The sequence below is a fragment of the Coloeus monedula genome, assembly GCF_965178545.1.
Source record: "Coloeus monedula genome assembly, chromosome: 12".
Classification (NCBI taxonomy): Eukaryota; Metazoa; Chordata; class Aves; order Passeriformes; family Corvidae; genus Coloeus; species Coloeus monedula.
In genome coordinates, this window is record NC_138792.1 from 1,047,796 (window position 1) to 1,075,324 (window position 27,529).

At 54.9% G+C, this 27,529-nt stretch overlaps 1 protein-coding gene across 8 annotated transcripts; it reads left to right on the forward strand.

The window, feature by feature from the left end:
• The first annotated feature begins 738 nt into the window (after nucleotides 1-738).
• Nucleotides 739-27,308, forward strand: LOC309577319 (H(+)/Cl(-) exchange transporter 5). 8 transcript variants are annotated; one of them, XM_082289244.1, is made up of 14 exons: nucleotides 749-862; nucleotides 1,787-1,839; nucleotides 11,114-11,263; nucleotides 16,428-16,579; nucleotides 17,936-18,035; nucleotides 19,328-19,512; nucleotides 19,980-20,102; nucleotides 20,546-20,752; nucleotides 21,328-21,408; nucleotides 22,069-22,611; nucleotides 23,229-23,415; nucleotides 24,520-24,918; nucleotides 26,367-26,583; nucleotides 26,936-27,308. In XM_082289244.1, the coding sequence occupies exons 3-14, from the start codon at nucleotides 11,131-11,133 to the stop codon at nucleotides 27,024-27,026; spliced, it is 2,418 nt and encodes an 805-aa protein (XP_082145370.1). In that variant the 5' UTR covers nucleotides 749-862; nucleotides 1,787-1,839; nucleotides 11,114-11,130; the 3' UTR covers nucleotides 27,027-27,308. The 8 variants fall into 8 exon arrangements, with proteins under 8 accessions (XP_082145376.1, XP_082145370.1, XP_082145373.1 ...); XM_082289247.1 differs by having other exon boundaries at nucleotides 752-862; nucleotides 1,790-1,839; XM_082289246.1 differs by having other exon boundaries at nucleotides 769-822.
• Nucleotides 27,309-27,529: the final 221 nt, after the last annotated feature.

A 27,529-nucleotide genomic window follows, 5' to 3' on the forward strand; every position in this document is an offset into this window, starting at 1 on the left:
GCTGCTGCCCTCTAGTGACCGCCAGCACCGCGGCTGGGGACACTGGGGGCACTGGGGACGCTGGGGACACTGGTGGCGCTGGGGGCACTGGTGGCGCTGGGGGCACTGGGAACACTGGGGACACTGGGGGCACTGGGGACACAGGGTGGGCTCTGCTGGTGGGGCTGCGTGCTCCTCCTCCAGACCGGCCCGCTGCAGAAACGGGGGGATGGAGCCCGCCCGGGGAGCGGGGACGGAGAGGGGTCAGCGCTGGGGAGGGGTCAGCGGTGGGGGTCATTGGTGGGGGTCTTTTCTGGGGAGGCTGGTGACGAGGGTCAAAGTTGGGGGGTCAGTGATGGTGGTCAGTGACGGCGGTCAGTGATGTGGGGTCAGCGATGGGGGGTCAGCAGCAGTGTGGGGGGTCAGTGATGCGGAGTCTCTGCTGGGGGCCAGGGCTAAGGCTGGACAGTGGGGGGGTCCGAGGTTGGGTGCCGGCGATGGGACGGAGCGGACAGGACAGGGTAGGGCAGGGCAGGGCAGGGCAGGGCCCGGAGCGGCTGCCGGTGCCGGTGCCGGTGCCGGTGCCGGTGCCGGTGCCGGTGCCGGTGCCGGTGCCCCCTCGGCCGCGCCGTGCGGAGCGGGGCGCTGCCGCTTTAAGAGCCCGCTGCCCTCACCCAAGATGGCGCCGGCGGGGCCGCCCGTGCCCGCGGGGGCGTGGCCTCGGCGGGTCGCGCGCCCGGCTCGCCCCGCCCCTTCCGCCCGCCCGCCCCGCCGGAGGAGCCGCCGGAGGGGCCGCGGGCACCGGGCCCGGGACGGGCCGGGCCGGAGAGAGCGGGGCCGCCGGTACGGGGACAGGGACAGACCGGAGAGAGCGGGGCCGCAGGTAAAGGGACAGGGACAGACCGGAGAGAGCGGGGCCGCAGGTAAAGGGACAGAGCCGGGCCGGAGAGAGCCGGGCCGCGGGTACAGGTACAGGGACAGGGCTGGAGAGAGCGGGGCCGCAGGTACGGGGACAGGGACAGACCGGAGAGAGCGGGGCCGCCGGTACGGGGACAGGGACAGACCGGAGAGAGCGGGGCCGCAGGTGCGGGGACAGGGACAGACCGGAGAGAGCGGGGCCGCAGGTACAGGGACAGGGCTGGAGAGAGCGGGGCCGCGGGTAAAGGGTCAGGGATAGACCAGAGAGAGCAGGGCCGCAGGTGCGGGGACAGAGATGCGGGGACAGGGCCGGGCCCGGGGCAGGGCCGGGGGATGCTCAGGGGACGGCAGCGCAGCCTCTTCCCCTCCCGGTGTGTGCGGCCGTGCCCTGGTGGGGAGGAACGCGGCCGCCGCACCGGGAGCTTTGGCAGAAGGTGGTGGTGGAAGCTCGGGGGAGTGCCGGAATGCGGGGTTGTGGATCCCCGCGTCGGGCAGGGACGTGCCCGTGACTGACAGGAGTCAGTGACTTCCAACTGCCAGGGTGCAGGGCCAGGTGGGCTATTGGGAAGGAATTGTGCAGGCCCTTGCACAGGGTGCCCAGAGCAGCTGTGGCTGCCCCTGGATCCCTGGCAGTGCCCAAGGTCAGGCTGGATGGGGCTTGGAGCAGCCTGGGACAGTGGAAGGTGTCCCTGCCCCTGGCAGGGGTGGGATGGGATGGGCTTTGAGGTCCCTCCCACCCCAAACCCTTCTGTGGCTCCGTGAGTCTGTGTGTGAAGTGCCAGCAGCCCCCCTGCTCCCGGTGCAGGGCTGACCCTGCCCCACAGCTTAGCCTGGGAAGGGCCCTGTGTCGTGGCTGGGCTTCCTTGCCTGAACCCTCTTTCTCTTCCAGCAGCTCCAGGAAGTGCCAGAGTGGAGGCAGGAGCAGCTGATCCTTGGGAGAAGGTACTGACACAGCTTGTTGGATGGATAAATGACCCTCTGGAATGGTCGCTGACCTCTCCGTGGGGGAATGCCGGTGCTGGGGGCAGAGAACGGGATGGAGCAGCACGGGGACGGGATTCCCTCCTGTGTGTCCCTGCTGCAGTGCACAGGGTAGAGCTGGGGTCCCTCTGGGTCTATTTGGGTGCTCAAGGGAAACTTGCCTCTCAAGGAGCCTCCAGGAATAGACAGGGTGAGAAATAGAGCAGCTGGAATTTGGGAATCCTGGGATACTGTGTGTTCCCAGCCTCTCGGTGCTGTGAGCTTTGGGTCGTCCAGGCTTTAAAGCCTTCCTTAATCTTGGAGCTTGTTCCTCAGGTTTTTGCAGCCAGAATGAAATGAATGATTCAGCTTTTTACATCTGTTCAGAACAGGTGTTTGTGGAATGCACACTTTGGGATTTTCCAGGTGTTGGTGGTTCTGTTCCAGGCTCAGGGGTCCGTGGGACAGGGCTGCGAGCACCCGGAGGCCGTGGAGGCGTGGCTGGCAGACAGTGCTGCTCCTCTGACTCCCTTTGTTCCCACAGGGACTCAAAAACAGGATTGTTTTTGTTTCCAAGTGCTGCATGGATGGTGCTTGTGTAGAATAGAGAATTGTTTTTAATTCTTTGGGATGCAGCAGCCAAATCATCTTCTGGCTGTGCTGGGCTGCCCCCTCGGGAATGGCCCCCACCCTCTGCACAGGGCAGGGAATGGGCTGGGGTGTGTGACCAAACTTGGCTGCACCAAAATGTCTTTTGAGGTTTGGATTTGGTTTGCCCAGGATTCTGTGGCATTGCCACTGAGGATTATTCTCCAGGAGCTGAAGTGGCTTGGGAGCAGCTCCCAGACAAAAGTGGGATGTTTACTGGAGCTCTCTTGTACCTGCCTCTTATGCTTTACTGTGCCCACTTTGGAAATCTCTTGTGGTCTCTGAGTGGACTCGGAGCTCACACTCTTCAGCTGCCTGAACACTCAGAGGTTGGAAAATCACTGTGGGCCCTAAAATTCCAGAGCTCATTCCTCTGCCCTGTTTGTAGCAGGTTCTTGGGAAGCTGTGCCAGAGGTGCTTTTCCTTTCCCATGTCCCTCTGTGTACAGCTGTGCTGCTGCTCCCTGCTCTTGGCAACTCCTGTGCCTTTCAGACAGGGTAATGCTGAAGGAAAGATCTGATTTCCATCTCAACACTTTCCTTGGTCCTTCTCCAGCATTATTTGTTCCATCCCATTTGGCCCGGGTTGTTCTTTGTTTAAAAAAACCCTAAGAAGCCACAAAGCTGGCAGTTGGGTGAGAAATGGGTCCACACTGTGGATATTTCAGGCATCTTCAAGGATTCGTGTGTGCAGTGGCCCCACAGATGGAGGGGCTGCAGCCCCTTGGCTCTCAAGGAGCACCTGCTTCTTCTGCTCCTGTGCCTTGCATCCACCTTCACCCCCCCTTCCCCAAATCCCAGATGATTTCTTTCCCTCTGTCACAGTCCCTCATTTTCTTCTTCCATCCTTGTTGTGGAAGGTGGCACCAGCTGTGTCTCCAGCTGGATGTGGCTGCTGGTAAAGGAAGGCAAATTGGCCCCCAAATTCCTCACCTGGAGCATGTTCACAGAGTTCATCCATGCAGTATCCCACGTCCTTTGGGTGTTCTGGGAGTCGGTCAGGATGTCTGCAGCCCCAGGCTGCCCAGACAGGTGAGGGCTGGCACTGACTGACCTTGCCGTGGTCTGGTCACAGACTCATCCAGCAGGTTTGTCCAGCAGCTGGGATTCAGGTGTGAGTGGTTCTGTGCATCAGGCTTTTAATTGTTCCCTCTGGGATAACAACCCACTCGTGGTGGTGCAGCACAGCCTCACGTGCCAGTGCTTGTGAGGGACTGTGAGCCCTGGTTTTACAGATCACGGAATGCTTTGGGTTGGAAGGGACCTTAAAGCCCATCCAGTGCCACCCCTGCCAGGGACAGGGGCTCCAGGCTGCTCCCAGCCCCAATGTCCAGCCTGGCCTTGGGCACTGCCAGGGATCCAGGGGCAGCCCCAGCTGCTCTGGGCACCCTGTGCCAGGGCCTGCCCACCCTCCCAGGGAGGAATTCCTTCCCAATATCCCATCCATCCCTGCTCTCTGGCAGTTTTAAGCCACCATTCCTTGCTCTCCATGGATGAATACGTGTTTTAGTTGGAACAAGGATGGTACAGTTGTCCCTGGAGCTTGGGAAGAGGAGGAAGCCTGGTTCAGCACTTTGGTCTGTCAGAGCAACTGGCATTTTGGGGTGGGATACTTCCATCATATCCCTGATTTTCTTCTTAATAGTCCCTTTTCCTCTTCATGGCTTTTCCTGCTGAGTATTTGGACCCAGAAATGTCCCAGTTTGTGCTGTTGCTGGGTGGAAGGTGAGGTTGGAATGTGTGTCCTGGTTTGGGAGGAGGTTGGAACCATCCCTGGAAATTCAATGAGTCTGGAGAGTGACTCCAGTGCTGCTGTGCCAGCCTGTTCTGCCTCAGTGCTGTGGGGTTCAGAGCTGCTGCGCTGTGACCCAGCACTTCCAAAGGCCTGGCTTTATTCCTCCCTTCTTCAGGAGCTTCTGTTTGTTTCTTAACCATCAACAAGGAAGGAGAGTTTGTAGTTCCGGTCAAGGAGGTGCCTGTGAGTGGAATGAGATCCTGTGGTTCGATAAAAATGTATAAAATCATCTCCTTGTTGTGTGCTGAGCAGCTGGGATGGATTTTGTGGAGAGGGAGGGCTTGGAAAGGTACCTGGTGTGCTCAGCTGTAATTCCCCCTGCAGTTGGCAGCAGCTCCGGGTCATCCATGTGGCTCCTCGGAGGCTCAGTAGCAGCCCTGGCCTGGGCTCTGGCTCTCCTCCCCTGACCCTCTCCCTTGCCTCAGGGAGGCTTTCCCAGGCTGTTCTCTCCTAGGATTTTATACAAGTTGGGTGTTTTATGATCTCTTTGTGCCTGAAAATCTCCTGTTAAACCTCTTGTAGCCCATATTTCAGTATTTTGGGGATTTTCGACCTTGCTGAGCAAGAGGCAGAGCTCAGATCTCCCAAAAATGAGTCTGGATCTGGTTCCATGTGGTGCTGTTTGGATTTTGGGGTGTGCTGAGAAGTGTCCCCTAGAAAGAACACCACAAGGAAGGTGTTCTGCTGGAAGAGATCCAGTGCTGGGCGTTCACAAAGCGTGGAATGACAGGTTTACAGTGGGGACTTGATGCAAGCGTGGCACTAAACTGGACTGTAAAATATAATTGGAAATATCTGTTGAAGTCTTGCTGTTGTAGCCATTATTAAAACAATAAAGGGAGGAAGGAAAGGAAAATGGGGAAAAAGAGATAATGTTTGAGCTGAGATGATATTTTATCAGTGGTTATTTGGTTGTTTTTTTTTTTTGTCTGGCACAGTTTTGGGCATCAGCTTTCTCTGTTAGATCTGTAACAGCAGATCCTTTTTCCTTTTGAATTCCAGGAAAATAACTAAACATAGCAGATATGGGAAGAATGGGATAAGTGTAAGGCATGTGATCTGAAGGTGTGGATTGTCTGTGTTGGTGAACGGACGGTGTGCCACTCCAGGAGGGACATTTATAACCTGGAAAGTGGAAATGAGCTTACAAAATACTACAGAACAAAGCCACAAACCAGTAACTCCCTTATTTGGGAAGTAGAGAGTTATCTTACTTGTTGTCCAGAGCAGCTGTGGCTGCCCCTGGATCCCTGGCAGTGTCCAAGGCCAGGTTGGATTGGGCTTGGAGGAGCCTGGGACAGTGGAAGGTGTCCCTGCCCAGGGCACAGGGACGAACTTTCAGGTCGCTTCCCACCCCAGGCATTCTGGAATTCCGTGGTTCTGGGTACTGACATCTTCTCACTTGCATCCAGGCCATTTCCCAGCTGCTTCTGTGGCGGATGTGCCGGGGCTGTTCTCACACACTGCTGTGAACTGGGGTGAATCTGTGGGGCTGCACCCTCGGGACCCTGTCCCAGAGAGAGGATGGGAAGAGGTCCTGAAGCCACTTTAATGCCATCTGGGAGCCCCTGAGCCCACTTCTCCTCAGCATGGACCTTGGCTGTGCTCCTTGAGCACAGGCTGTGGACACCTCTCTTGGAAATTCATCCAAGGAGCAGCCTAACCCTGTAAGCAAACCAGGGCCTGTAGGGATGTCCTGCTCCCCAGAGCTCTCCTGGGGAAGGAGCTGGCCAAGGGGACACCTGTGGTTGTGACCCGGTTTAAGACTAGACATTTTGGCAGGAGATGCCTTTGGAGCCTTCATCCAAGACTCCGGTGTTTTCAGGACGGAAGCAGTGCCAGATCAGCTCCGTGATGAAAACCAGCCCTGTTTATTCCGGCTGTTTCCCTCTGGGTCATGTGTTAGTCACACTCCTCCCGTGTGCCCGAGGGCTGGCAGCTGGGTGGGTGGTGTGGAGGCTTTGCTGACCCAGACACCTGGGAGTCATCACTTCCCAGCCACACAGGTATGTTGGGAAAACACAGTGATGCTGCTGCACGGAGCTGTGACACTGTCCTGAATTCCCAAAGAGGCTGGGAACGGCGGAGAAGCTGTTGTTGTGTTTCAGTATGGACACTGCTGTAAATAACTGGATCTAGTCTGGAAAATACAGTTCAGATTCCACTAGCAACCTCCCCTCAACTGGTCACAAACTACCTGTACATCTGGTCTTGGGCATTTTCGTGTTGTAGTCAAAACATTAAGCAAAAAGAAAAGAAGCTGGAAGTAGTTGTGAGGAAGCTTCTGGGAAGAGGTGGCTGGACTGAGACTGTGGCTTTTTAAGTGAGAGCTAAAATGGTAATGACAGAAAGTTTAGGAGGAAAAAAAAGAGGTTTTGCGGTGAGACCAATGGATGGGGCAGATAGCAGTGAGTAAGTAACCAAGACATTTTCCTAACTGAACTGTGATGTACCAGTGCTCCCAGCTCAGCTGGATTTGGCTAAACAACGTTTATTTTGGCTTTTGGGGGACTGGTGCTGGTTCTGAACAGGGCTGGCAGTGCCTTTGGGCACATCTGTACGCTCACCTTGGTCTGTACCTGCTGCTGGAGCAGTTGCTGGGGTGGGTTTGGGATGGGGGTGTTGCTGTTTGCCTCCATTTGGGTATTCCAGTGTCGGAGGAGCTCTGTGGAATGGTGGATTGTTCCGGAGGAGGTGGGACTGGTGTGGGTGTGAGGCCGTGGGCTCTGTGTGTCTGTGCATCCTGGGGTGGCAGTGAGTCAATCCTGTGCCAGCCCCGTGCCTGGGAAACCCAAACTGGCACAGGATTCATGTGCTGCTCTCTGCCGTGACCTGGTGACGGGTGCCAGCCCCTGTTACCCTGCTGGAGGGATGTCAGAGCAGAGCCTGAGGTATTGGCTCCCGGGCCCGTGTGAGTGCACGGCAGAGAGCAGCGAAGGAGCCCCGAACAAGCCCTAAAACAATGCAAGTCTTTGTGCTCAGCCTGTGTTGGTAGGATTCCCAGTTTCTCTCAAACCTCCTATTGTTCAGGCTGGCGTGGCCGGGCAGCCCTGGCCCCACACAAGCAGCATTCCCGGGATGTGTTTGTCTTTGCTGGAGCAGCTGCCGAGGGCGAGAGGCTGCCTGGAGAGGTCAGCCTTGTGCCGGGTCCAGCACAGTTCTGTGCCACTGGCCCGGGAGGGACAGCTGCTCCAGGATCCTGCTCCTGCACTGCTGGGAGCACCAGAGTCCTCCTTGGCCACCCCGAGAATGGAGCTGCCATGGAATCTTGGAGTGCTTTGGGTTGGAAGAGACCTTAGAGACCATCTACTGCCACGGGCAGGGACACCTTCCAGTATCCCAGGGTGCTCCAAGCCCTGTCCAACCTGGCCTTGAATATTCCAGGGATCTGGGGGCAGCCACAGCTTCTCTGGGCACCCTGTGCCAGGCCCTCATCACCCTCACAGGGAGGAATTCCTTCCCAATATCCCATCTATCCCTGCCCTCTGCTGGGGTGCAGCCAGTCCCCCTTGTCCTGTCACTCCAGGCCTGTGTAAATTTGGTGTAGTTTCCTCTCTACCGGAGCGGAGGCTGGTTGTGGTCCCTTCAGACAGCACAGGGAGCTGGAGGAGAGAATGGCTTGGAAAAATAACATTGTCTTGGAACTGCCTGCGGCAAATCATCGGCTCTTCTGTCACAGCATGGGGACACAGGGCTGGCCCCTCCCTGGGCTATTGATTTGGCAGCAGAGCTGTGCACGAGGCTTCTCAGTCCAACTCCTCCTGCAGAGGGTTCCATGTTTTGAGGGTTGGAATACAGCAAAATCCAAACCACCTCTCTCAGTTCACACAGAGATGGAGTTTCACCCTCATGGAGTCCCTTCCTCTGCTCAGGATGAGAAATGTGGGGATTTTTTGGTGTTGGTGGGAGCCTGTAGAGTGATGATGTTGCCCAGAGAGGTTGTGGACTCCCTGTCCCTGGAGGTGTTCCAGGCTGGGTTGGATGGAGCTTGGAGCAACCTGGAAGAGTGGAAGGTGTCCCTGCCCCTTGGACTTTAAGGTCCCTTCCAACCCAAGGCATTCCAGGACTGAAAGGCTGGCTCTGCTGGTTCCCAGGAGTATTGACCCAACAGCCAAATGCTACACTTTTTTCTCCTTTACTTTCCTTTTTTTCCCAGTTACAATTGGCTCATTCTGCATTTTTTTCCTACTTTGTACACCAGTGGATCTGGTACTTGTGGGAAGGGATGTGCCTGAGAACCATGTGGGGCTGGGAGGGAAGGAGAGCCCTGAGTTGTTAAAGCTCAGCTTAGATTTGCTGATCTCTAAAAAATGCCCACTCTTGTGATCCAGGGTTTTGGGTTCCCAGAGGAAACAGCCACCAGGTGGTAAGCGGGCTCCTTCCCGCAGCGGGAGTGACTCCAGAGGTGGCTGGTTGGGATTGCTGCCCGCTCCTGGCAGGGTTCTCCTGGTGCCATGTCCGTGCTGCTGGAGCTGGGGTTGAGCCTCTCCTCTGACAGGGAGGGGAAAAATGCTGTGGGAGCTTTTTCCGTGCTCTGACTGGGAAGGCCTCGAGCCTTTGGCTGGAAGGGCTGCTCCGAGCGTGGCAGTGCTCTCGGAGTCCCGGGCCCATTCCCTGGTGCCATGGTGGCACTGGGATAGGTGTTATGGTGAGACTGAGGGAGCCCATCTGCTGGGTGACACCGAAGCCTGGAACTGGGAGAAAACCTTGGAATGCTTGGGTTTTGGATTGGAAATCGCAGCCAGGGCTGATCATCCCGGCAGGATGGCAGCGAGGCTCTGGCTTCCTGCTGCCAGCCCTGTCATCTGAGTCACTTCCAGGCGGTGTCGTGGGGACCCTGCCGGGTTCTGCTTTGCTGCTTCCCTTTCTCTGAGTGCCCTGGGGAACACCAGGACGGAGTAGAAGGGCGGAGGAGGTGGATGGGAGCCGCTGGAGGAGGATGGCATCACACGGGCGCTGGGGACACCGGGAGCCCTGGGGTATGTACGTGTGCTCCGGGGCCTCTGGCAGTGCCATGGCCTGTGCAAGGAGGCAGCTGGACAACTGGGGTAAAGGAACAACCAGAAAAGCATGAAAACAGTCTAGTTTTTATTTTATTTTGTTTTATTCCTTGTGCCTGGGAAAGCATCGCTTACCTGTAGAGGGAGTGTTTTGGTAAGAAAAAGTGTCTGAAACCTGTGTCTCTGGGGCTGCCAGGAGAAGTGAGCATGGAGGTAGCCTCCTGTGTGTTCTTCTTGTGCTGCTGGGTGTTCCCTGGGCTCTGCTGTGGCTGGAAGGTGCCGTGTTTGCTGCCGTGGTTTTGAGTTTTAAAGCTGTAAATGAGAAGCAGCTCGGGGTGGGACTGGGGGGAGCAGGAGGTGCCGTTGCTCCGGTTTCTGCTCCTCCAGCAGGGACTCCGGCTGCCCGGGCTGCAGGACCCGATGCTTTCTGTGCAAAGCAGAGAGGTTTGGATGGAATGTTGGGGAGAAATTGTTCCCTGGGAGGGTGGGCAGGCCCTGGCACAGGGTGCCCAGAGCAGCTGTGGCTGCCTCTGGATCCCTGGCAGTGCCCAAGGTCGGGCTGGGAGCAGCCTGGGACAGTGGGAGGTGTCCCTGCCCATGGCAGGGGTGGGATGGGATGGGCTTTAAGATCCCTCCCAACCCAAACCACTCTGGGATTCTACAAGTGCAGAGATATTTTAACCCCATATCCCACATATTTACACACACAGAGTCTTACTGGAAAATCCCTGTAAAACCATGTTATGTTGCAAACGAGCCCCGAGACACGCGAGCACAGTTCCCTTAATTCTCTGCCAGGCTCGATGGGCCATCCCTGCCTCCTGGGCTGGGAGCTGGATCCACTGAGCTCCCTGGAAGCAGTTCACTGGAGGAGCACCACAGCACTTTAATGCCATTTAATTACTTTCATTGTTAGCTGGCAAATGCTAACTTTGAATTCCTGGGTTTCTCCAGGCCACGCTGTCTGTGTGCTCCCAGGGTGTGCAGCTGCTCATGTGCCTTCCCAAGCACACAGCTCCCCTCAGCTCCGTCTTTTCCAGGATCTTCTGCAACAGTTTAATGAGCAAACACCGCTTACAAGTGAAGGAACATGGTGTTCCACAGTGTAAGGCTCAGCAAAGAGCACCCTGTGCAGTGCCAAGGCTTTTTCTGTGTGCTGTGGTGGCTTTTTCTGTGTAATAAGGAAGAGTTTTCTGCAGAGTGTGTAATTCAGCCTGTTGGGAAGTGCTGGCTGGTGTTTTCCTTTCCTGGAGTAGGGCTGAGCTGGGTAGTTGGTTTCTCTCTTAATTCTCTGGAAAAAAGTGCACATGGCCAGCAGGGAGTCCAGGTGGGCAACCTGGCCTAGATCAAGAGCAGTGTGGCCAGCAGGACCAGGGCAGTGCTTGTCCCTCTATGCTGGCAGCTCGTTATCCAAAATCCAGTTTGAGCCCTTTTCCAGTGGATTGATGAGTAGAGGATGGATGTAGGATCCCTGTTAGGGAAGGACTCTCCTCTTGGGTGGGCAATGGTTGCTGAACTTGTTCTTTGAGCCCCATTTCTGCCATGTTTGTGGCTCCCCAGGTGGGTTCAGAAGCTGTACTGGGACCTGCTCTTTGTTTCTGGCATGTGACACTACGAAATCTAGTGCAAGAGAATTGTAAAGCTGTTCCAAAACCTTGGAATTCCAGCCTGAGCTTCAGGTGACAGCACTGCACGCACCCTTCCCGTGGGAAGAGCAGTGCAGCCTCTGGGTCTCCAGGGTCAGGTGTCAGTCCAGTTGGGTTAGAAAATGAGTTTTCCTGCTTGTGCTCTAAAAAGCTTCTCTTTGCCCCCAGGTTTGGAAGCTCTGGCCATGGATCAGAAGGGCTATCGTCGGGGCAGCTTCCAGAGCGCTACCAGCGATGAGGATATGCTGGAAATCGCTGGAGCATCCATGGATTTCTCCATGGCAGACGACGACCCGCCGCTCGACAGGGAGATGGGAGGTAACACCCACAAGCTCTCCCCCCTTGCTGTTTTTCCTGATGGCTGTGGTTAGGGTTTCATGGTAATATTTGCTGTGTGGATCCTGCTGGCCTCTGCCCGGGCTGGGTCTGGTGTTCCCTGGCACCAGGGTGAAGAGTTTGCAGGATTCTGTGCTGGATTGCATCCCCGTCCGTGTGGCTCCTGGGCTGTGACATGGAGCACATCCTCTGGCTTCAGGAGAGTCCTTCCTGGGGTTTTCCAGAGTAGCTGCTGTGGAGAAGAGCTGGCAGTGGCAGGAGGGAGGGCTGTGAGTGCCGTGGAAGGGCAGCACTGAGCCGTTCCTGGGGGGCTGTGATATGAGCACAGACTGTCCCCTCCTTCCCCTCCCTTCTTCCTTAGCTGTAATTTTGGAGGTTTTCTGTCATGGAGAGATTCTCACAGTGTGGCAGCATGGAGGGATTTGGTGCTTCCCCTGCCACCCCTTGTCTGGCCAGAGGGTCTGCTCCTCCTCCTCGAGTCTGAGCTGTGGAATTCATGGAGAAGGGATGAATCCACATGGATCTGCTGAGCTCTGGGGAGTGGTTGCCCTGCGTGAGGCTCTCTCTGTTGACAGGGTGCTCCAGTCCTCAGGGAGGTGACACTAAAGTAAAAGAGGAAATTTTAAAGGGGGAAGAGCTCCTTGCCCAAGCATCAGTTTCAGTTCTCCCTGGGAACTTCCCCTGCTGACTTCAGATGTTTGCTGGCAGATGTTTGGGTGCCAGGTGTGAAACCTGAAGCTGTGGGATTTAGCAGTGATGGATTTATTCTGCATCTTAAATTAAAAATGAAATTAAAAATTGAAGTGGGAGCCTTGAGCTGGCTCATCTCCCCTGCTTTCTTCACCCGCCTTCCTCCTTGACCTCAGACAAAACCCGGAGCTTTTATCAGTGAGACCAAAGTCCAAGTGGGGAGGGTGCAGAGGTTCAGCCTCCCAGACAATTTGTGAGTGACAAGTTATCACCAGCAAATTGGAGCCCGAGGAACTTAATCACCAGCCCCTTTGAGCTCTGTGTGCGTTGAATAAGGGCCAGATAAAGGCTGCTCGTGGGGCTGGCACTGGGAGAGCCTTTGAAGTCTGGCTGTGCCCGGAGGACAAAAGGAAAATCCAGTGCCTGCCTGCTGGAAAGACAGTGAGCATGGGAGTTACTGAGCAAGGAAAATGTCAGCTGGGTGGGAAAAGAAAGGGGTTTGTCTGTCAGTGCAGCAGTGACTGACCCACCGCTGTCAGGAGGCTGTTGTTAAATGTGTTCTCCTGTGCTGCATCGTGACTTGGGACAGAGCTTTGGGAATGGGCTGCAGAGCAGGGAGTGTGCCAGGCTGGGGTGCCAGGAGCAGGTTGGACGGGGCTTGGAGCCACCTGGGATAGTGGAAGGTGTCCCTGCCCATGGCAGGGGGTGGAATGGGATGGTCATTAAGGTCCCTTCCACCCCAGGCCCCTCTGTGACTCCATGAGCTGAGGTCAGAGTGCCTGGGCTACCCCAAAGCCTGATCTCGGGTGTTTGTGAACACAAACAGGATTTAGCAGCAGGTGTTTCCCCAGCTCTCTGCAGCTCCCAGTCTGCAGCACAGCAAACTGCTGTTAGTCCTGGGGAGTCCCTTCTTGCAGAGAAAATGTCCCAGGTGCTGCTGAAGTGGCTCCACTCGCTGCTCTGGGATTCCCCATCCCTGTGTCCCTCCTGCGAGCCTGACCCTCTCCTCGCTCCTGTCCTGTCCCTCGGTGTGTGCAGGGCTGGCTGTGGTGGCACTGTCCCTCGGTGTGTGCAGGGCTGGCTCTGGTGGCACTGTCCCCCCCTGGTGTGTGCAGGGCTGGCTCTGGTGGCACTGTCCCCCCCTGGTGTGTGCAGGGCTGGCTCTGGTGGCACTGTCCTCCCTCGGTGTGTGCAGGGGCTGGCTGTGGTGGCACTGTCCCCCCCTGGTGTGTGCAGGGCTGGCTCTGGTGGCACTGTCCTCCCTCGGTGTGTGCAGGGGCTGGCTGTGGTGGCACTGTCCCTCGGTGTGTGCAGGGCTGGCTCTGGTGGCACTGTCCTCCCTCGGTGTGTGCAGGGGCTGGCTCTGGTGGCACTGTCCCCCCCTGGTGTGTGCAGGGCTGGCTCTGGTGGCACTGTCCTCCCTCGGTGTGTGCAGGGCTGGCTCTGGTGGCACTGTCCCCTCGGTGTGTGCAGGGGCTGGCTGTGGTGGCACTGTCCCCTCGGTGTGTGCAGGGCTGGCTCTGGTGGCACTGTCCCCCCTCGGTGTGTGCAGGGGCTGGCTCTGGTGACGGTGCCGGTGACGCCAGGAGTGGGGAGGGCTCAGCGGAGCCCGGAGGAGGAGGAGGATGCCCAGAGTGCCGCTGTGAGCCCCGGGAATGGCCCCCTGAGCCCAGCCACGGCACCGACCCGCCCCCGGAGCTGCTCCTGCGGGATGGGGAGCGGCTGAGCCCGGGAGCGGCTGAGCCAGGGCGAGGAGACCCTTCTGGGGAGGAGAAGGAGATGTGAGCCGAGGGGAGCGTGTGCCTGTGCCCGTGTGCCCGGCACGCTGTGGGGCTGCTGGCAGCGGCTCCGGGGCCGGGATGAGGGTGCTGGATCAGGCTGGGTGGGCTGCAGGGGTTCTGCTGTGTGATGGGTGTTTGTTTGCATTCTCTCCCCTGCGAGCCCCCTGCTTTGTTGGGATTTGCTGGAGCAGGGAAGCAGCGGCGGAGCTCTCCAGGTGCAGGACAGTCAGCAAACGCTGTGGCTTTGCAGGGTGACACATGGCACAGCACCAAGTGCAGCCTGGTTTTCCTGAGCCCGGCAGGGCCTGAAGTGGGGCATTAATTGACCCCTTCTGGGGGTGATCAAAACACTGAGAAATCTCTGTTTGAAATGAGCTGTAACAGGGGCGCTTTCCACTCGCTGTGTCGGGCATGGAATTTGGCTGGGAGATCTGGACGTTACAATCAGGGAGATCTGTGCAATCATCTTGGATGTGTTTTGGCAGGGCATCACTGAGCTCATTTTCCTCCTTTATTCCTATCTGGGAATCCTAGGATCTTTGATTTGCAGCAAGCTGAGGCAGGAAATATGATCTTTATAAATATTTATGGCTGTCAGCCATTTTATAGTTCTGGATTACCCCTGGAAAAAATATAAAGATGTTTTCTCATAATCTGTCAAATGAACAATCGTGTGTGGCTGGAGGCCTCGGGATTCTCCTTTGGGAATAGAAATGCTGGTGCTGTAGGATGGCAGGCTGGGCTGAGCAGGGATCCTGGAGAGCAGGATCAGGCTCCAAACTGCACCTGCCTGGTCTGGAGATCACAGGGGCTGTGCCTGGGGGACTGCGGGTGCCATCAGGGTCTTGCTGGGGGCACCAGGACTTGGAGCCCCTCTGTCATTGCAGCTCTGTGCTTGCTCTGTGCCTCAGGGTCTGGTTCCTGGTGCTCCATGACAAGCTTTGAGCTGGGAGAGGGTTCCCAGGACAGCTCAAAGTCGCTGGTCTGGGCAGTTATTCCAGGAGAGTGAGCATGGAATGTGCCTGATCTCATCTTCTTGCAGCAAATGCTTCTCAGGGTGTTCTATTAGCTTGGTTGAGCTCTCCTTCATTAATACTTTTCTTTAGAACAGCTGTATCTTTTATCTTTAGGAAAGGTTATGGTAGACAGGCCAAAAAAAAAGACAAGGAATAACCAGTGAGATGCTGCTGCCTGCAGCACGGAGACAGGAATGGTTGGGGTGCTTCTGGGAGAGGTGGTCATTCCTGGGGGAACAAACCCAGCTCCTGCTCTGGGCTGCAGGTGGGACTTGCTCAGGTGACTGGGATGAGGCCTCTGTTTGTTCCTGGGGTAGCTCTCGTGTCCTTGGAACAGCACCAGCCCGGTGGCAGGAGGAGTTTCAGGCACTTCAGTGTTCCCTGTGCTCCACCTGCTCCTCTTGTGGTCAGGATGGTTTATTCAAGGAGATTCTGATCCATCAGATTGAGGGAACAGCATCTAGGATTTCCAGTGGGGATATTTTAGTGGGGAAGTCTCTGGAAGCCCTGATACTAATTCTGTATTTCCAAGCTTCTGGTCTCAGAAATGCTGTTAAAACTAGAGATCCCTCACGGAAAACGTGCCCCGTTTTCCTCCCGGTGCAGCTGGGGCTCACGGCCTGTGTACTCAGCATTTGGAAGAGCTTTGGAGAACTCCACCTTTTTTTGTCCCAAGTGAAGCGAGGAGCTGTTTTAAGTGGGTTATTTTGTGGTGGTTGTCAGTTCTGTACATGACTCATCTTGTTTCCCTGCAGCTGTGGCAGTCTGGGAGATGGGCTTGGGAAGACTTCACAGCTCTTTTCCCTTCCTGCCTCAGATGATGGGGCAGAGGGCAGCTCTTTGAATTCCTTATTTTTCCCATCTGGAGATACCTTTGCCCCCGTGATATCTGCAAGCTAAATATGCTCAGGTATCAACCATTATCCTTCTGCCAGGGACTTTTAACCCTCCTCTTCCCCTCACCTTTCAGTTTTGACTGGATTTTGGGTTTTGCTCATCTGTTTTTCCCTCTGGATGGCTGCAAACACGTATTGTCTTCCAGAGCCAGAGTTTTGGGAATGTACACCCAAGCTGAGCATTGTTTTCCATGGGCTGGAGCAGGTTAAACAGGAGGCCCAGTGGTTTGGCTAAATTCTCACCTGAGGAGGCTGCAAGTCCCAGTTTGGTGTTTTCCCCAGCCCCCACTTGATACCACTTTTTGCTTTCCAGGCCCCATTGGATGCTTTGCTTTCCCTGTTTCCCTCCTCCCATCCATGCCTTCCTGCCCATCCTGCTCTCATCCTTGCCACATACACCTGGTTCACCCTTCAGCTCTGTTGGAAATCCTAAATATTCCTTCTGTCCTCTCCCTCTCCCATCTGCTTGCCTCAAACGGCAAAATATCCTTGTGGCACATCCTGGATTTAGGGAGAAGTCACCATTTATATGCTGGTGGTGATTTACTTTGGTTTGAACCCCCAGTCTCCAGGTGAGCTGCTGAAGCTGGGAAGGGCACAGATCACCTGGGAACGTGTGCCTGTGCTGTTCAGCTCAGGGGACACCTCAGTAGCTCTTTATTTCCACTGAAATCTCCAGTTTTCCTCCTAAATGAGTTTTGATTTTTTATAAAAAGAGGGGAAACTGAGAAATGCTCAATTTCCCCCCTTCCTTCCCCACCAGGCTTTTCCTCGTATAATGGAGGAGGGATGAACGGCACGAGCACCATGATGGATTTCCTGGAGGAGCCTCTTCCTGGCGTGGGCACCTACGAAGATTTTAACACGATAGACTGGGTGCGAGAGAAGTCCAGGGATCGGGACAGGCACAGGGAGGTAAAAATTCCTGCTCCTCCTCGCTGGCTCTGAGTGCAGGATAAGGAATGTGTGACTCTTGCTGGGGTAGGGAGGCACTTCCTAGAGACCCCTGGGATGGAGGGACAGCCCTTAGGATGGGAGCTGAGAGTTCTGTTCGAGGAAAAGGAGCTCTGGATCCAACGTGTTGCAGTTCATTGGTTGCTGCTTCTCTTCGGAGGGCTTTGATTTGTTTGCAGTGGGGCCTTTGGGGCACAAAACCAGCCTGGTTTCCTGCTCTCACAGTTGCACTGCTGAATGGTGCTCTTTCTGTGGGGATTTTGTGCTTGAGAAGACTGAATGCAATTCTTCCAGAACTCCTTCCCAGTACTTCACTGCTCTGCAATTAAAGGAATCTGCTCAGAATGCAAGGGGGGCTTTAGCTGAAATAACCCATGTCCCCAGCCTGCTCCTGCCTTGCTGGCAGCACTCTTGCAGGGTGGTGACTGAACTCAACTTGTCTATTTGTTTGCCAGCATATTCTTTATTTTTTTCCCTGAGTGTCACAAAACAACTTGTGTCTTACTGACAGAGCCCAGGCAGAACACAGACCCTGCACAAATACAGGAAATAAATAGAATGCCCCAGTCTGGGCGAGTGCAGATCCAGCCAAGGGGACAGAATTCCAGAGAAAAACCCAACCAACGCTCATCCAGGCAGAAAGGATTCTTCTTGCATGTATTCCTCATTTAGGGGTGTTAGTTGTGTCCATCAATGTGCCTTTTTATCTGGGAGTAATAGTGGTGAGCTGGAATGTTTCCCTTTGGAGAGCCAGCCAGGCACACAACGGCTGTTCTGTCACCCTTTGTCTGCCTGTCAGGAGCAGTGAGACTGACAGCCCTCAGCCATCCTGGGGCATCTGGGACAGGGCTGAGTCCCACTCCTCACTGCCACCAGTGCCTGCTTCCCAGCTGGACAGTTCCTCTCTGCTGGCATTAAATCTGCAACCCCCTCATGTCCGTTTCCTTGGGACCCTGGCACAGGGTGCCCAGAGCAGCTGTGCCTGCCCCATCCCTGCAAGTGTTCCAGTCCAGGTGGAACGGGGCTTGAAGCAGCCTGGGATAATGGAAGGTGTCCCTGCCCATGGCAGGGGGTAGGACTGGGTGATCTTTAAGGTCCCTTCCCACCCAACCCCTTCTGGGATTCCGTGATCCTTGATCCATTCTCCTGCGCCTCCCGCCCAGCGCTGCACCAGCTGTCGGAGCAGCCACTGTCAGATGATTTACTCTCCCCCCTCAAAGCAGAGTGACAGTGTCCCCAAGTAGTTTTGGAGCATTCACACCACAGTGGATCAGAGTCCTCATGGATTTCTGTTTCTTTCTGCAAACCCTTTCCCAGATCACCAACAGAAGCAAAGAGTCCACCTGGGCACTGCTACACAGCGTGAGCGACGCCTTCTCTGGCTGGCTCTTGATGCTCCTCATTGGTTTGTTGGCAGGTGAGAGCAAACCTCCAGGTAAAGCCAATTCCTGCACTGCAGCATCAGGATCCATTCATCCCCAAGGCCTGGCAGGTCCCTGGAGCAGCGGGATTTGGGAGTGAGGACACCAAGGGCTCTGCTGCTGCCTTTTAATTCACGGGGAATTATTTTAAAGTGCTTTGAGGCTGTGTTTGTGCAAAACCAAAATACAAAACTGATGCTCACAAGTGTCCTGGACACTGCTCTGGCTCTGTTGCTGGTACAGAACTCTGAAATAAATAAAAAATATTCATTAAAGCAGAGCTGATCAAAATGCTGGGAATGTCTGTGCCGAATGCTCCTCGTGGGTACTGAAGGGATTAATGCCAGGGGTTGCCAGCAGGAGTTTCTTGCTTTTAGGGGGTTTTTCCTTCTATACTTAGATATAAGAAGTGAGAGGTGTTTCTTGGAAGTCAGGTGTCTTTCAGAATTCAGCTGGCTGAGACCTTTTAAATTACTTAGGAACAAACTTTGGCCCCAGGGCAGCAGGAATAAATCACTTGGATACAAATCTTCCCGATAGGAAGCAGCAAGCATCTGTCATGAGGGATGGAGTGAAATCCTCTGTTAATGTTTACCCAGGAAGGCCAGTTGGTCATTAACTGGGGGATTTGCTGAATGTTTATTGCAGCCTCTGGAGCTTGTACTGCCACTTGCTCCTGTGGATCAGAGGTCCCTGGCCTCTGCCTCCTTGTTGTGGGGGTTTTGGTCACAAAAGTGACTTGAAGATTCCTCCTAAAACCTGCCTTCCCTTCTGTGCTGGCTCTGCTTGCCTTGTTTTGTTTGGCACAGTTGTAACTTTCCCCTCCTTTATTTTTCTTTTTTTAAATTAGGGTTGGAAATGTTTTCTCCAAATTCAGAGTTATTCCTGTCACAGTGTCGGTGGTGTTGGTGCAGCTCCTGCATCCTGGTGACACACTTTGTCTGAGTCCCCCAGGAATGTGGGACATCCCTCTCTGCCCTCACTGCTGCTGTGCTGTATTTAACAAACAGTTATTGAGAAGAATTAATTGCTGGTAATGCGGGGGGGTTGAACACAGCCTCTGAAATATCATCAGCCACGCTCTGTTTCCTGACCTGCTCTTTTCAATATATTGAAATTACTCCAAAATTAGGCAAATCCTCTGGTTTAGCTCTCCATAGTTGTAGACAGAGCACCACACTGCTCTCTGTGTTGGGAGGTGAGTCAGAAATTGGTGGGGCAGACTGTGACCGTCAGGTGTTTGAGTCTGTTCATTAAATTATTTGGGTTTTTTTCCCTTTACAACTAGGTTCCTTGGCGGGTCTGATCGACATCTCTGCCCACTGGATGACGGATCTGAAGGAAGGAGTTTGTTTGGCAGGGTTCTGGTTCAACCATGAGCACTGCTGCTGGAAGTCCAACACCACCTTCACCGACAGGGACAAGTGTCCCGAGTGGAAGAGCTGGTCCCAGCTCATCCTTGGCCATGGAGAGGTGATGTGTGCCCAGAACTGGTTTTGCTGCTGAATTCCCTGTTTGCCCAGCCTGTATCATCCCTGGGGTGATGGGATGTAGATGCCAGGAGTCCAAGCTCTGGGTGGTTCAGTGGTTCATCGCTGGGGTCCTCAAGGGGTGTCAATAAACAAATGTTTTGGGTGTTGTCCTTGGGGGGGATGGGGTGAGGCAAAACACTGCTCCCCTCAGAGGTGCAGCGTGTCCCTGCTGTGTCCAGGGGGTGCTGTTGGAGGGTATTTTGCCCATGAGCATTTTGGGGGAATGCCATGATTGGTAACCCAGCGAATGGAACCTGTCCTTGAAACCTCAGACTTAGGGCAGGTCTCTCCGTTTCTAGCTGATGACTCTGGGATGACCTGCTCATTCCTGGTGCTCACTTCAGTGCCCAGGTTTGCTGTGGTTTCAGTTGAAACCATCTGATTTGGGCAATTTTCTCTGCGTTTCAGGGGGCCTTTGCGTATATCCTCAACTATTTCATGTACGTTATCTGGGCCTTGATGTTCTCCCTCCTTGCTGTGCTCCTTGTGAAGGGCTTTGCTCCCTATGCCTGTGGCTCAGGGATTCCAGAGGTGAGTGAGAACAAGAGGGGGTTGTTTTTCACGTGGGGTAGGAATCCACCATCCAAAATTTCCATGTACATGCTATGGAATAATTTCTCCCACTTTAGATGATGGCTTAATACGTCGGTGTTTTTCCAGGCTGTTGCTGAAACACGTCTAGTACTAAAGTCTCCATGCAGTCCCTTGAAAAAATGTGAAAAAGATGTTTTGGCGTTGCTGCAGGAGGCACTGCTTAGGTGTTCCTCCAGCAGGGGTAGTGGCCTGAGGGAAGGACTTGATGGCTGCTTCTGCCTTTGCGTGGAGAGAGATCTTTATGGACTCTCTCACTTTTGATAGCTCAGGGCAACTCTGAAAGCTCTAGGGAAGGGCAGGATTGGGAACGCCCAGTAAACCAGGAGCTCTGACCAGGGCTTGAATGAAAGCCTGTAGAGCTTTGTGTGCTTGACTTCCAGATCAAAACTATCTTAAGTGGTTTCATCATTAGAGGCTACCTGGGCAAGTGGACGCTGGTCATCAAAACCATCACCCTCGTGCTGGCCGTGTCCTCGGGGCTGAGCCTGGGCAAGGAGGGGCCCCTGGTCCACGTCGCCTGCTGCTGTGGGAACATCCTGTGCCACCTCTTCACCAAGTACCGCAAGAACGAGGCCAAGCGCAGGGAGGTGCGTGGGGACACCAGCCTGGGGAGGGCGAGCAGGGCTGGGGCTCTGGGGCTGAGGCTGAATGGTTCTGTTCTGGGGTAAATGGTTCTGTTTTGGCGTGTTCTGGTGTGCCAGTGTTGGCCAGTTTACCTTCTGCTGACCCAAACTGGACAGAATCCTCTGGGTGAGCTGGCAGTGTTTGGGGGGCCCCACAGCACCTCCAGTTACACTGTGGACACTGCTGGGACACAGGGGCAGTGTGAGATGGGAAAAGTCGGGGTGTTGTGGGAGGTGAAATTGCTGCCATTGTGCTGATGCTTTACCTAAGGTGGATCACCTGGAACAGCAGAGGAAGTTGCCAGCTTTGCCACTTTGCTGGTTTGGTGCTGGGACTGTTGAAATGCTAACACTGATTTTTTTTGGAGCTCCTTCTTAGGGAATTGGCTCACTCCACCTTTTCCCTGCTGTCTTAAAGCAGGTCAAACCTGGCTGACTGTACTGTAGATAAATGTTGTACAAATTTAAGTGAAGACAAACCAAAAACGGGGGATGTTTGGGAGGGCTGAGCAGTCTGAGTGCCTCTGTGTGTCCCTCAGGTGCTGTCAGCAGCGGCTGCCGCCGGCGTGTCTGTGGCTTTTGGAGCTCCCATTGGAGGAGTGCTCTTCAGCCTGGAGGAGGTAACCTTGGAATGCTGCTTTAGAGCAGACCTTACCCTGTGGGTTAAAAACACAGCCCATGGAGAAATTCCTCCTGATGTCCAGCCTGAAGCTCCCCTGGCACAGCTTGAGGCCATTTTCCCTTGTCCACTCTCCTGACAGCTGTGTCCCAGGGTACCTGGGAACAAACTTCTCTGGTTTATCAATCCTCTTTTCTTCCCAAGGACCACCTAATCCTTAATCTGCTGATCTAGATGTGAAAGGATCATTGCTGTTTAGCTCAGGGGAGTACCAGGATGGATTTCAGAGGAGGGCAGGGATGGATTTGCTCAGCTGGGCAGTAGTTGGTGGCGGTGATGGCAAGTGCTGCTGTTTGGTACTTTGGACCTTGCAGAGCCACAGAATTCTCTGCATTCAGCTCATGGCTGATGTGTAACAGCTTTTATTACCTGAGTGAGTCGCTCCAGGGATCACGGAGGGCACGTGCTGCAGTGGAAGTGTGCAGGCCAGGGCCCATCCCAGGCGCTGCAATCCCCATTGAACCGCAGCTCCAGACCAAGCCTGGGGTGCTTGGCTGGAGAGCAGGGAATGAGCACATGGATCTCTGTCCTGGCTTTACTCCCTTCACTGGGGTCGTGCTAAGTGGTCCAGTGACCAAAGGTGCTTTGTTCTTCCCTTCAGGTGAGTTACTACTTCCCCCTGAAGACCCTCTGGCGCTCCTTCTTCGCCGCGCTGGTCGCTGCCTTCACCCTGCGCTCCATCAACCCCTTCGGCAACAGCCGCCTCGTGCTCTTCTACGTGGAGTTCCACATGCCATGGCATCTGCTGGAGCTGGTGCCCTTCATCCTGCTGGGAATATTTGGTGGGCTCTGGGGAGCTTTCTTCATCCGCAGCAACATCGCCTGGTGCAGGCGGCGCAAGACGACGCGGCTGGGCAAGTACCCGGTGCTGGAGGTGTTTGTGGTGACGGCCATCACGGCCATCCTGGCCTTCCCCAACGAGTACACCAGGATGAGCACCAGTGAGCTGATTTCGGAGCTCTTCAACGACTGTGGGATTTTGGACTCGTCCCAGCTCTGTGAGTACGTGAATGATTTCAACAGCACCAAGGGGGACGATCTGCCCGACCGCGCTGCCGGCCCCGGCGTGTACACGGCCATGTGGCAGCTGGCACTGGCCCTCATCATGAAGGTCTTCATCACCATCTTCACCTTTGGCATGAAGGTGAGGGTTGCCTGTAAAGCAGCTCATGTTCTTCCCATTGTCTGCAGGGCCCGCAGAGTTTTGTTTCCTCCCTAAGCAGACCTCTGTCCCCCCGGGCTCTGTCAGAAGGAGACAGACTGCAGTTGTTTGTCCTGCCGCTCATACCTGAGGGCAGTAAAAACCCTCCAGCCTGAGTGTGGGCACCAAATGCAGTCACAAAACTGGTGCCTCAGGGCTCCACATTCTGTTTTCTAGGCACAGAATGCTCCTAAATTGTCCTGCCTCAAGCTTTTTTGATAAATATGTGATTTAGATGCAACAGCTAATTGCAAAGCAATCAGTGTCTTAATTTGTAAATGCTTAATTGGAGCTGTTCCTTGCTCAGATGGTCTGGAAGTTGTTTGGTGCAGCGTCTGGAGCTGCAGGTGTAGTTCCCAGGTGTGAGCTTTCCTGCAGCGGATGGAGCTGATGGACAGTTCTTACGGCCCAGCTCACTGCAGGGGCATTGGACTAGATGACTTCTCAAATGTCCCTTCCAGCTCAGCTCCAGCAAAGCCTCTGCCTCCCTCTGGTTGGAGGTTCCATCCCTGCTCTGCGTCGTGCCGGGGCTCTGGTGCTCACTGACCCTGTTCCCACAGGTGCCCTCGGGGCTCTTCATCCCCAGCATGGCCGTGGGGGCCATCGCGGGCCGGCTGCTGGGGGTGGCCGTGGAGCAGTTGGCCTTCTACCACCATGACTGGGCCATCTTCAGCGGCTGGTGCAGCCAGGGGGCCGACTGCATCACCCCCGGCCTCTACGCCATGGTGGGCGCCGCCGCCTGTCTGGGTAAGCTGGGGCTGGGCTGGCCACGTGAAGAGGGGTGTGGTGGGTGAATGGTTGGACCCCCTGATCTCAGAGCTCTTTCCCAGCCTTAATCATTGAAGCAAGGAATGGTTTGGGCTGGAAGGGCCCTTAAAGATGATCTCGTTCCACGCCGTAGCGACTCTGTGGCTGAAGAGCTGTGGTTGTGGCCGGCCATCAGAGCTGGTGTCACCTCAAGAACCCCAGGAAAGGCTGTAATAGAAGGTGCCACGTGCTCCTTGTCCTGGTGGTGTTCTTTTGCCATCCCCAGCCTGGTGCTGGGCACAGCAGGCTGCAGTGGGGAGCTCCTGAGTGGGAGCCAGAACAGTTGAGGCTGCCCAGGAACTTCAATTTTCCTGTGGGGTTTTAATTAATTTTACTTCCTGTTCTGGCCTTAAATCTTGTGATGCAATTCTGCTTCTAAGTGCTCTGTTTTCTCGTAACACTTCTTCCTCTTGGCCGAGTTGGAGAGACTGGGTGCATGTGACTGAACTTCACTTTCACAATTTCCAGTCTCCTCATCCGTGGAATAATATGTTTAACTCCTAAGGGACTACTTTACCAGGAGAAACTCTCCTCTAAAAACGTGCCACCAAACCCCATCTTTGGCCTTTTTAGAGGGGATACACCTTGTTTGAGCAACCCAATCCAGTGGAAGGTGTCCTTGCCTGTGGCAGGGGTTGGAATGAGATAGGCTTGAAGGTTCCTTCAAACCCAGACCCTTCTGGGATTGTTTGTATGGAAGATAAATGCACTTTGACTTCATTAATGGTTCTGTTTGCTGCTGGGCAGCACTGAAGGGTCAGTGCCCCTTTAGGGAATGGGTATGGGAGCAAAACTCCTGTAAAATACTTGGGAGTAGCTCTGGGACTTGAATCTGGAGAACTTAATTAAAACATGCCAAGACAAAACCACACAGAGACCTTGTTCTCCATCCCAGGGCTGGTGCTGTGGCAGGGACCGAGGTTTCAGTGCTGCTCTGATTGTGCTGGACGGGGCAGTCCAGCTGTGCTGGCAGCAGCCCCTCTCCAGAGGTGGGCACTGCTGTGACACGGTCCCAGAGTGACCTGAGGCGCGCTGTGTTGGCAGGGGGGGTGACCCGCATGACCGTGTCGCTGGTGGTCATCATGTTCGAGCTCACCGGGGGGCTGGAGTACATCGTGCCCCTGATGGCCGCAGCCATGACCAGCAAGTGGGTGGCCGATGCCATCGGCCGGGAGGGCATCTACGACGCCCACATCCGCCTGAACGGATACCCCTTCCTGGAGGCCAAGGAGGAGTTCTCGCACAAGACGCGGGCCATGGACGTGATGCGGCCGCGCAAGAACGACCCTCCCCTGACGGTCATCACGCAGGACAGCATGACCGTGGAGGACGTGGAGACCATCGTCACCAAAACCACCTACAGCGGCTACCCCGTGGTGGTGTCCCGGGCGTCCCAGCGCCTGGTCGGGTTTGTCCTCCGGAGAGACCTCATCATTTCCATCGGTAAGAGGGCACGCTGCCCACGTGGGTGTGCTGGCACGAGTAGTGCCAGCTGTCCCCGACTGAGGAGGTCACACGCCCTGCTGCTGGTGGCTGGGCCAGCATCCCTGCGTGCTGTGGGCTCTGCTTGCAGCGGAGGTGAAGGACAGGGTGGCTTGTCACAGGATCGTGGCATCATTGAGGTTGGAAAAGCCCTCCAGGATCATCGAGTCCAACCTGATCCTCACCTTGTCACCAGCCCAGAGCACTGAGTGCCACATCCAGGTGTTCCTAGGACACCTCCAGGGATGGGGACTCCAAACCTCCCTGGGCAGCCCCTGCCAATGTTAGTGAGCTTTCCTGGGAAGAAATTCCTCCTGGTTTCCAACCTGGGCCTCCCCTGGCACAGCCTGAGGCTGTGTCCTCTTGTCCTGTCACTGGGTGCCTGGGGCAATACGGAATAAAATACAGGAACGAGTGCATTAGGATATCATGTGCATTGCCTGCCTCCTGTGGTACCACCTGCACTTGGTCCTGTCCCCAAGCTGTGCACACTGAGGCACAGGATGGGATTTGGGTTTTCATGATCAAATATCCCAAATACTCTGAAGTGTTCTGAATATCCAGCCTGGTGTTTGGGCTGCCAGACCTGCCCCTTCCCAGGAGGTCTTGGAATGCTGGTTATCAGATTGCAGCGTGGCGGGTACCCACAGTGCCTGTGTGTGCACTGCTCTGCAGCTCTGAGGGATGGCCAGTACTTGACTTGTTTTCCATTCCTGACCCTGATGACGTTCACGGAGCCTGTGCCAGTCGTTAAGTGCTTTGAAATAGTCCTTTAACTGCTCTGCATGGGACCCAAATCAGTGACTCATAAAAGTACAGAGCATTTTATTTACCTCCTCTAAAAACTGGGAAGTTAAAAGTTCTCCAGACCTTGTATTTACCTGGCCAGAGCACAATGAGGTGCAACAGCCTCAGCTTTGGGCAAAGCATGTGCTGATCCCGCCCCTGCAGTGGAACTTTGGAGATCCTGGAGGTTGTGCCAGGTAAAGGAGTGACAGGACAAGACCTGAAGTTGTGCCAGGTGAGGTTTAGGTTGGATATTGGGGAAAATTTTTTCATGGAAAGGGTTGTCCAGCCCTGGCCCTCCACAGGTGGTGGAGTCCCCATCCCTGGAAGTGTTCAGGAAACACGTGGATGTGGCACTGGAGGACCTGGCTTAGTGGTGACCATGGTGGTGGTGCTGGTGGACAGTTGGACTTGATGGTCTTAAAGGTCTTTTCCAACCTTAATGATTCCATGATTCTCTTGGAAGAAAGGCTGGAAACTCATCACACCCTCCTGGGGTGGGAACAGCTCTGGTGAAGGGAAGGAAAGGACTCCTAAGGCCATTAAATGTGGGCAGAGGAAAGGGAATGCTCTTCTGTTTGGAAAGGGAAAGGAGTGCTGATATTCAATCAAATACTTTCCAGAAAACGCCCGGAAGAAGCAGGATGGGATCGTGAGCACCTCAGTTATTTGTTTCACTGACTACTGTCCCCCCCTGCCTCCGAGCTCCCCGTCTGTGCTGAAACTCAGGAGCATCCTGGACCTCAGTCCCTTCACGGTGACGGACGAGACGCCCATGGAAATCGTGGTGGACATATTCCGCAAGCTGGGGCTGCGCCAGTGCCTGGTCACTCACAACGGGTGAGAGCCCTGGGAGCCCGGGGCAGAGCCTCCTCTGTGCCCGGCAAAGGGGGCGGCGCTGGGATCCCTCTGGGGCGGGATGCGGGGCCGCTTCTGCCCTGGCCGGGGTGGTTGTGGCAGCCCAGCTCCAAGCCCCAGTGTCCAACCTGGCCTGGGACTCTTCCAGGGATCCAGGGGCAACCGCAGCTTCTCTGGGAGCCTGTGCCAGGGCCTGCCTGCCCTCAAAGGGTGTCATACTTTCTGTGGGGTGTCACTTTGAATCCCAAAAGACTCTTCAGCACCTGCAAGGGGCTCGAGTGGCCCTGCTGGGGTCCCTCCTGAGGGTGCATTAAAATCGTGTTTTGTTTTCCAGGAAGCTGCTGGGGATCATTACCAAAAAGGATGTACTAAAGCACATTGCACAGATGGCCAACCAGGACCCCAACTCCATCCTCTTCAACTAGAGGCAGACTGTAGGGATTGTGTGTCACACACACCTGGAACTTTCTAGCCCATCCTGGGTAGACTTTCCTATTTTTACTGAGACCACAGAACTGTTTCCAGCGTTTTCCTCCATGGAGTGAAGATTTTTTTTTTTTTTTTCTACCAGATAACCAATTGCACTACGGAATCTGTGGAACATGATCTTCTTTTTAGAAGAAAAAAAAAGAGACTTTATTTACGTTGCTTTTGTGAAGTTGCATTGGAAAGATGCCATGAAGGAGTAAAAGCAGAATGCTAGAGAATTGTATTTCCTCCTCGTCTTTTGTTGGAAGTGCTGTTAGGAACGTGGGGAGGAAACGCCAAGGTGTTTGTGCACTTGCAGAGGTGTGGAAGGAGCAGGATGGTTTTCCCACAGTGTTCAGGTGGTGGCAGAGGGACAGGGCTGGGCTCAGGGTGGTGTATTCCCAGTTGGCCACTTGGGAAAAATCACAGCCTTGCAAAGCCAAAATGGGGGAGAGAAAAA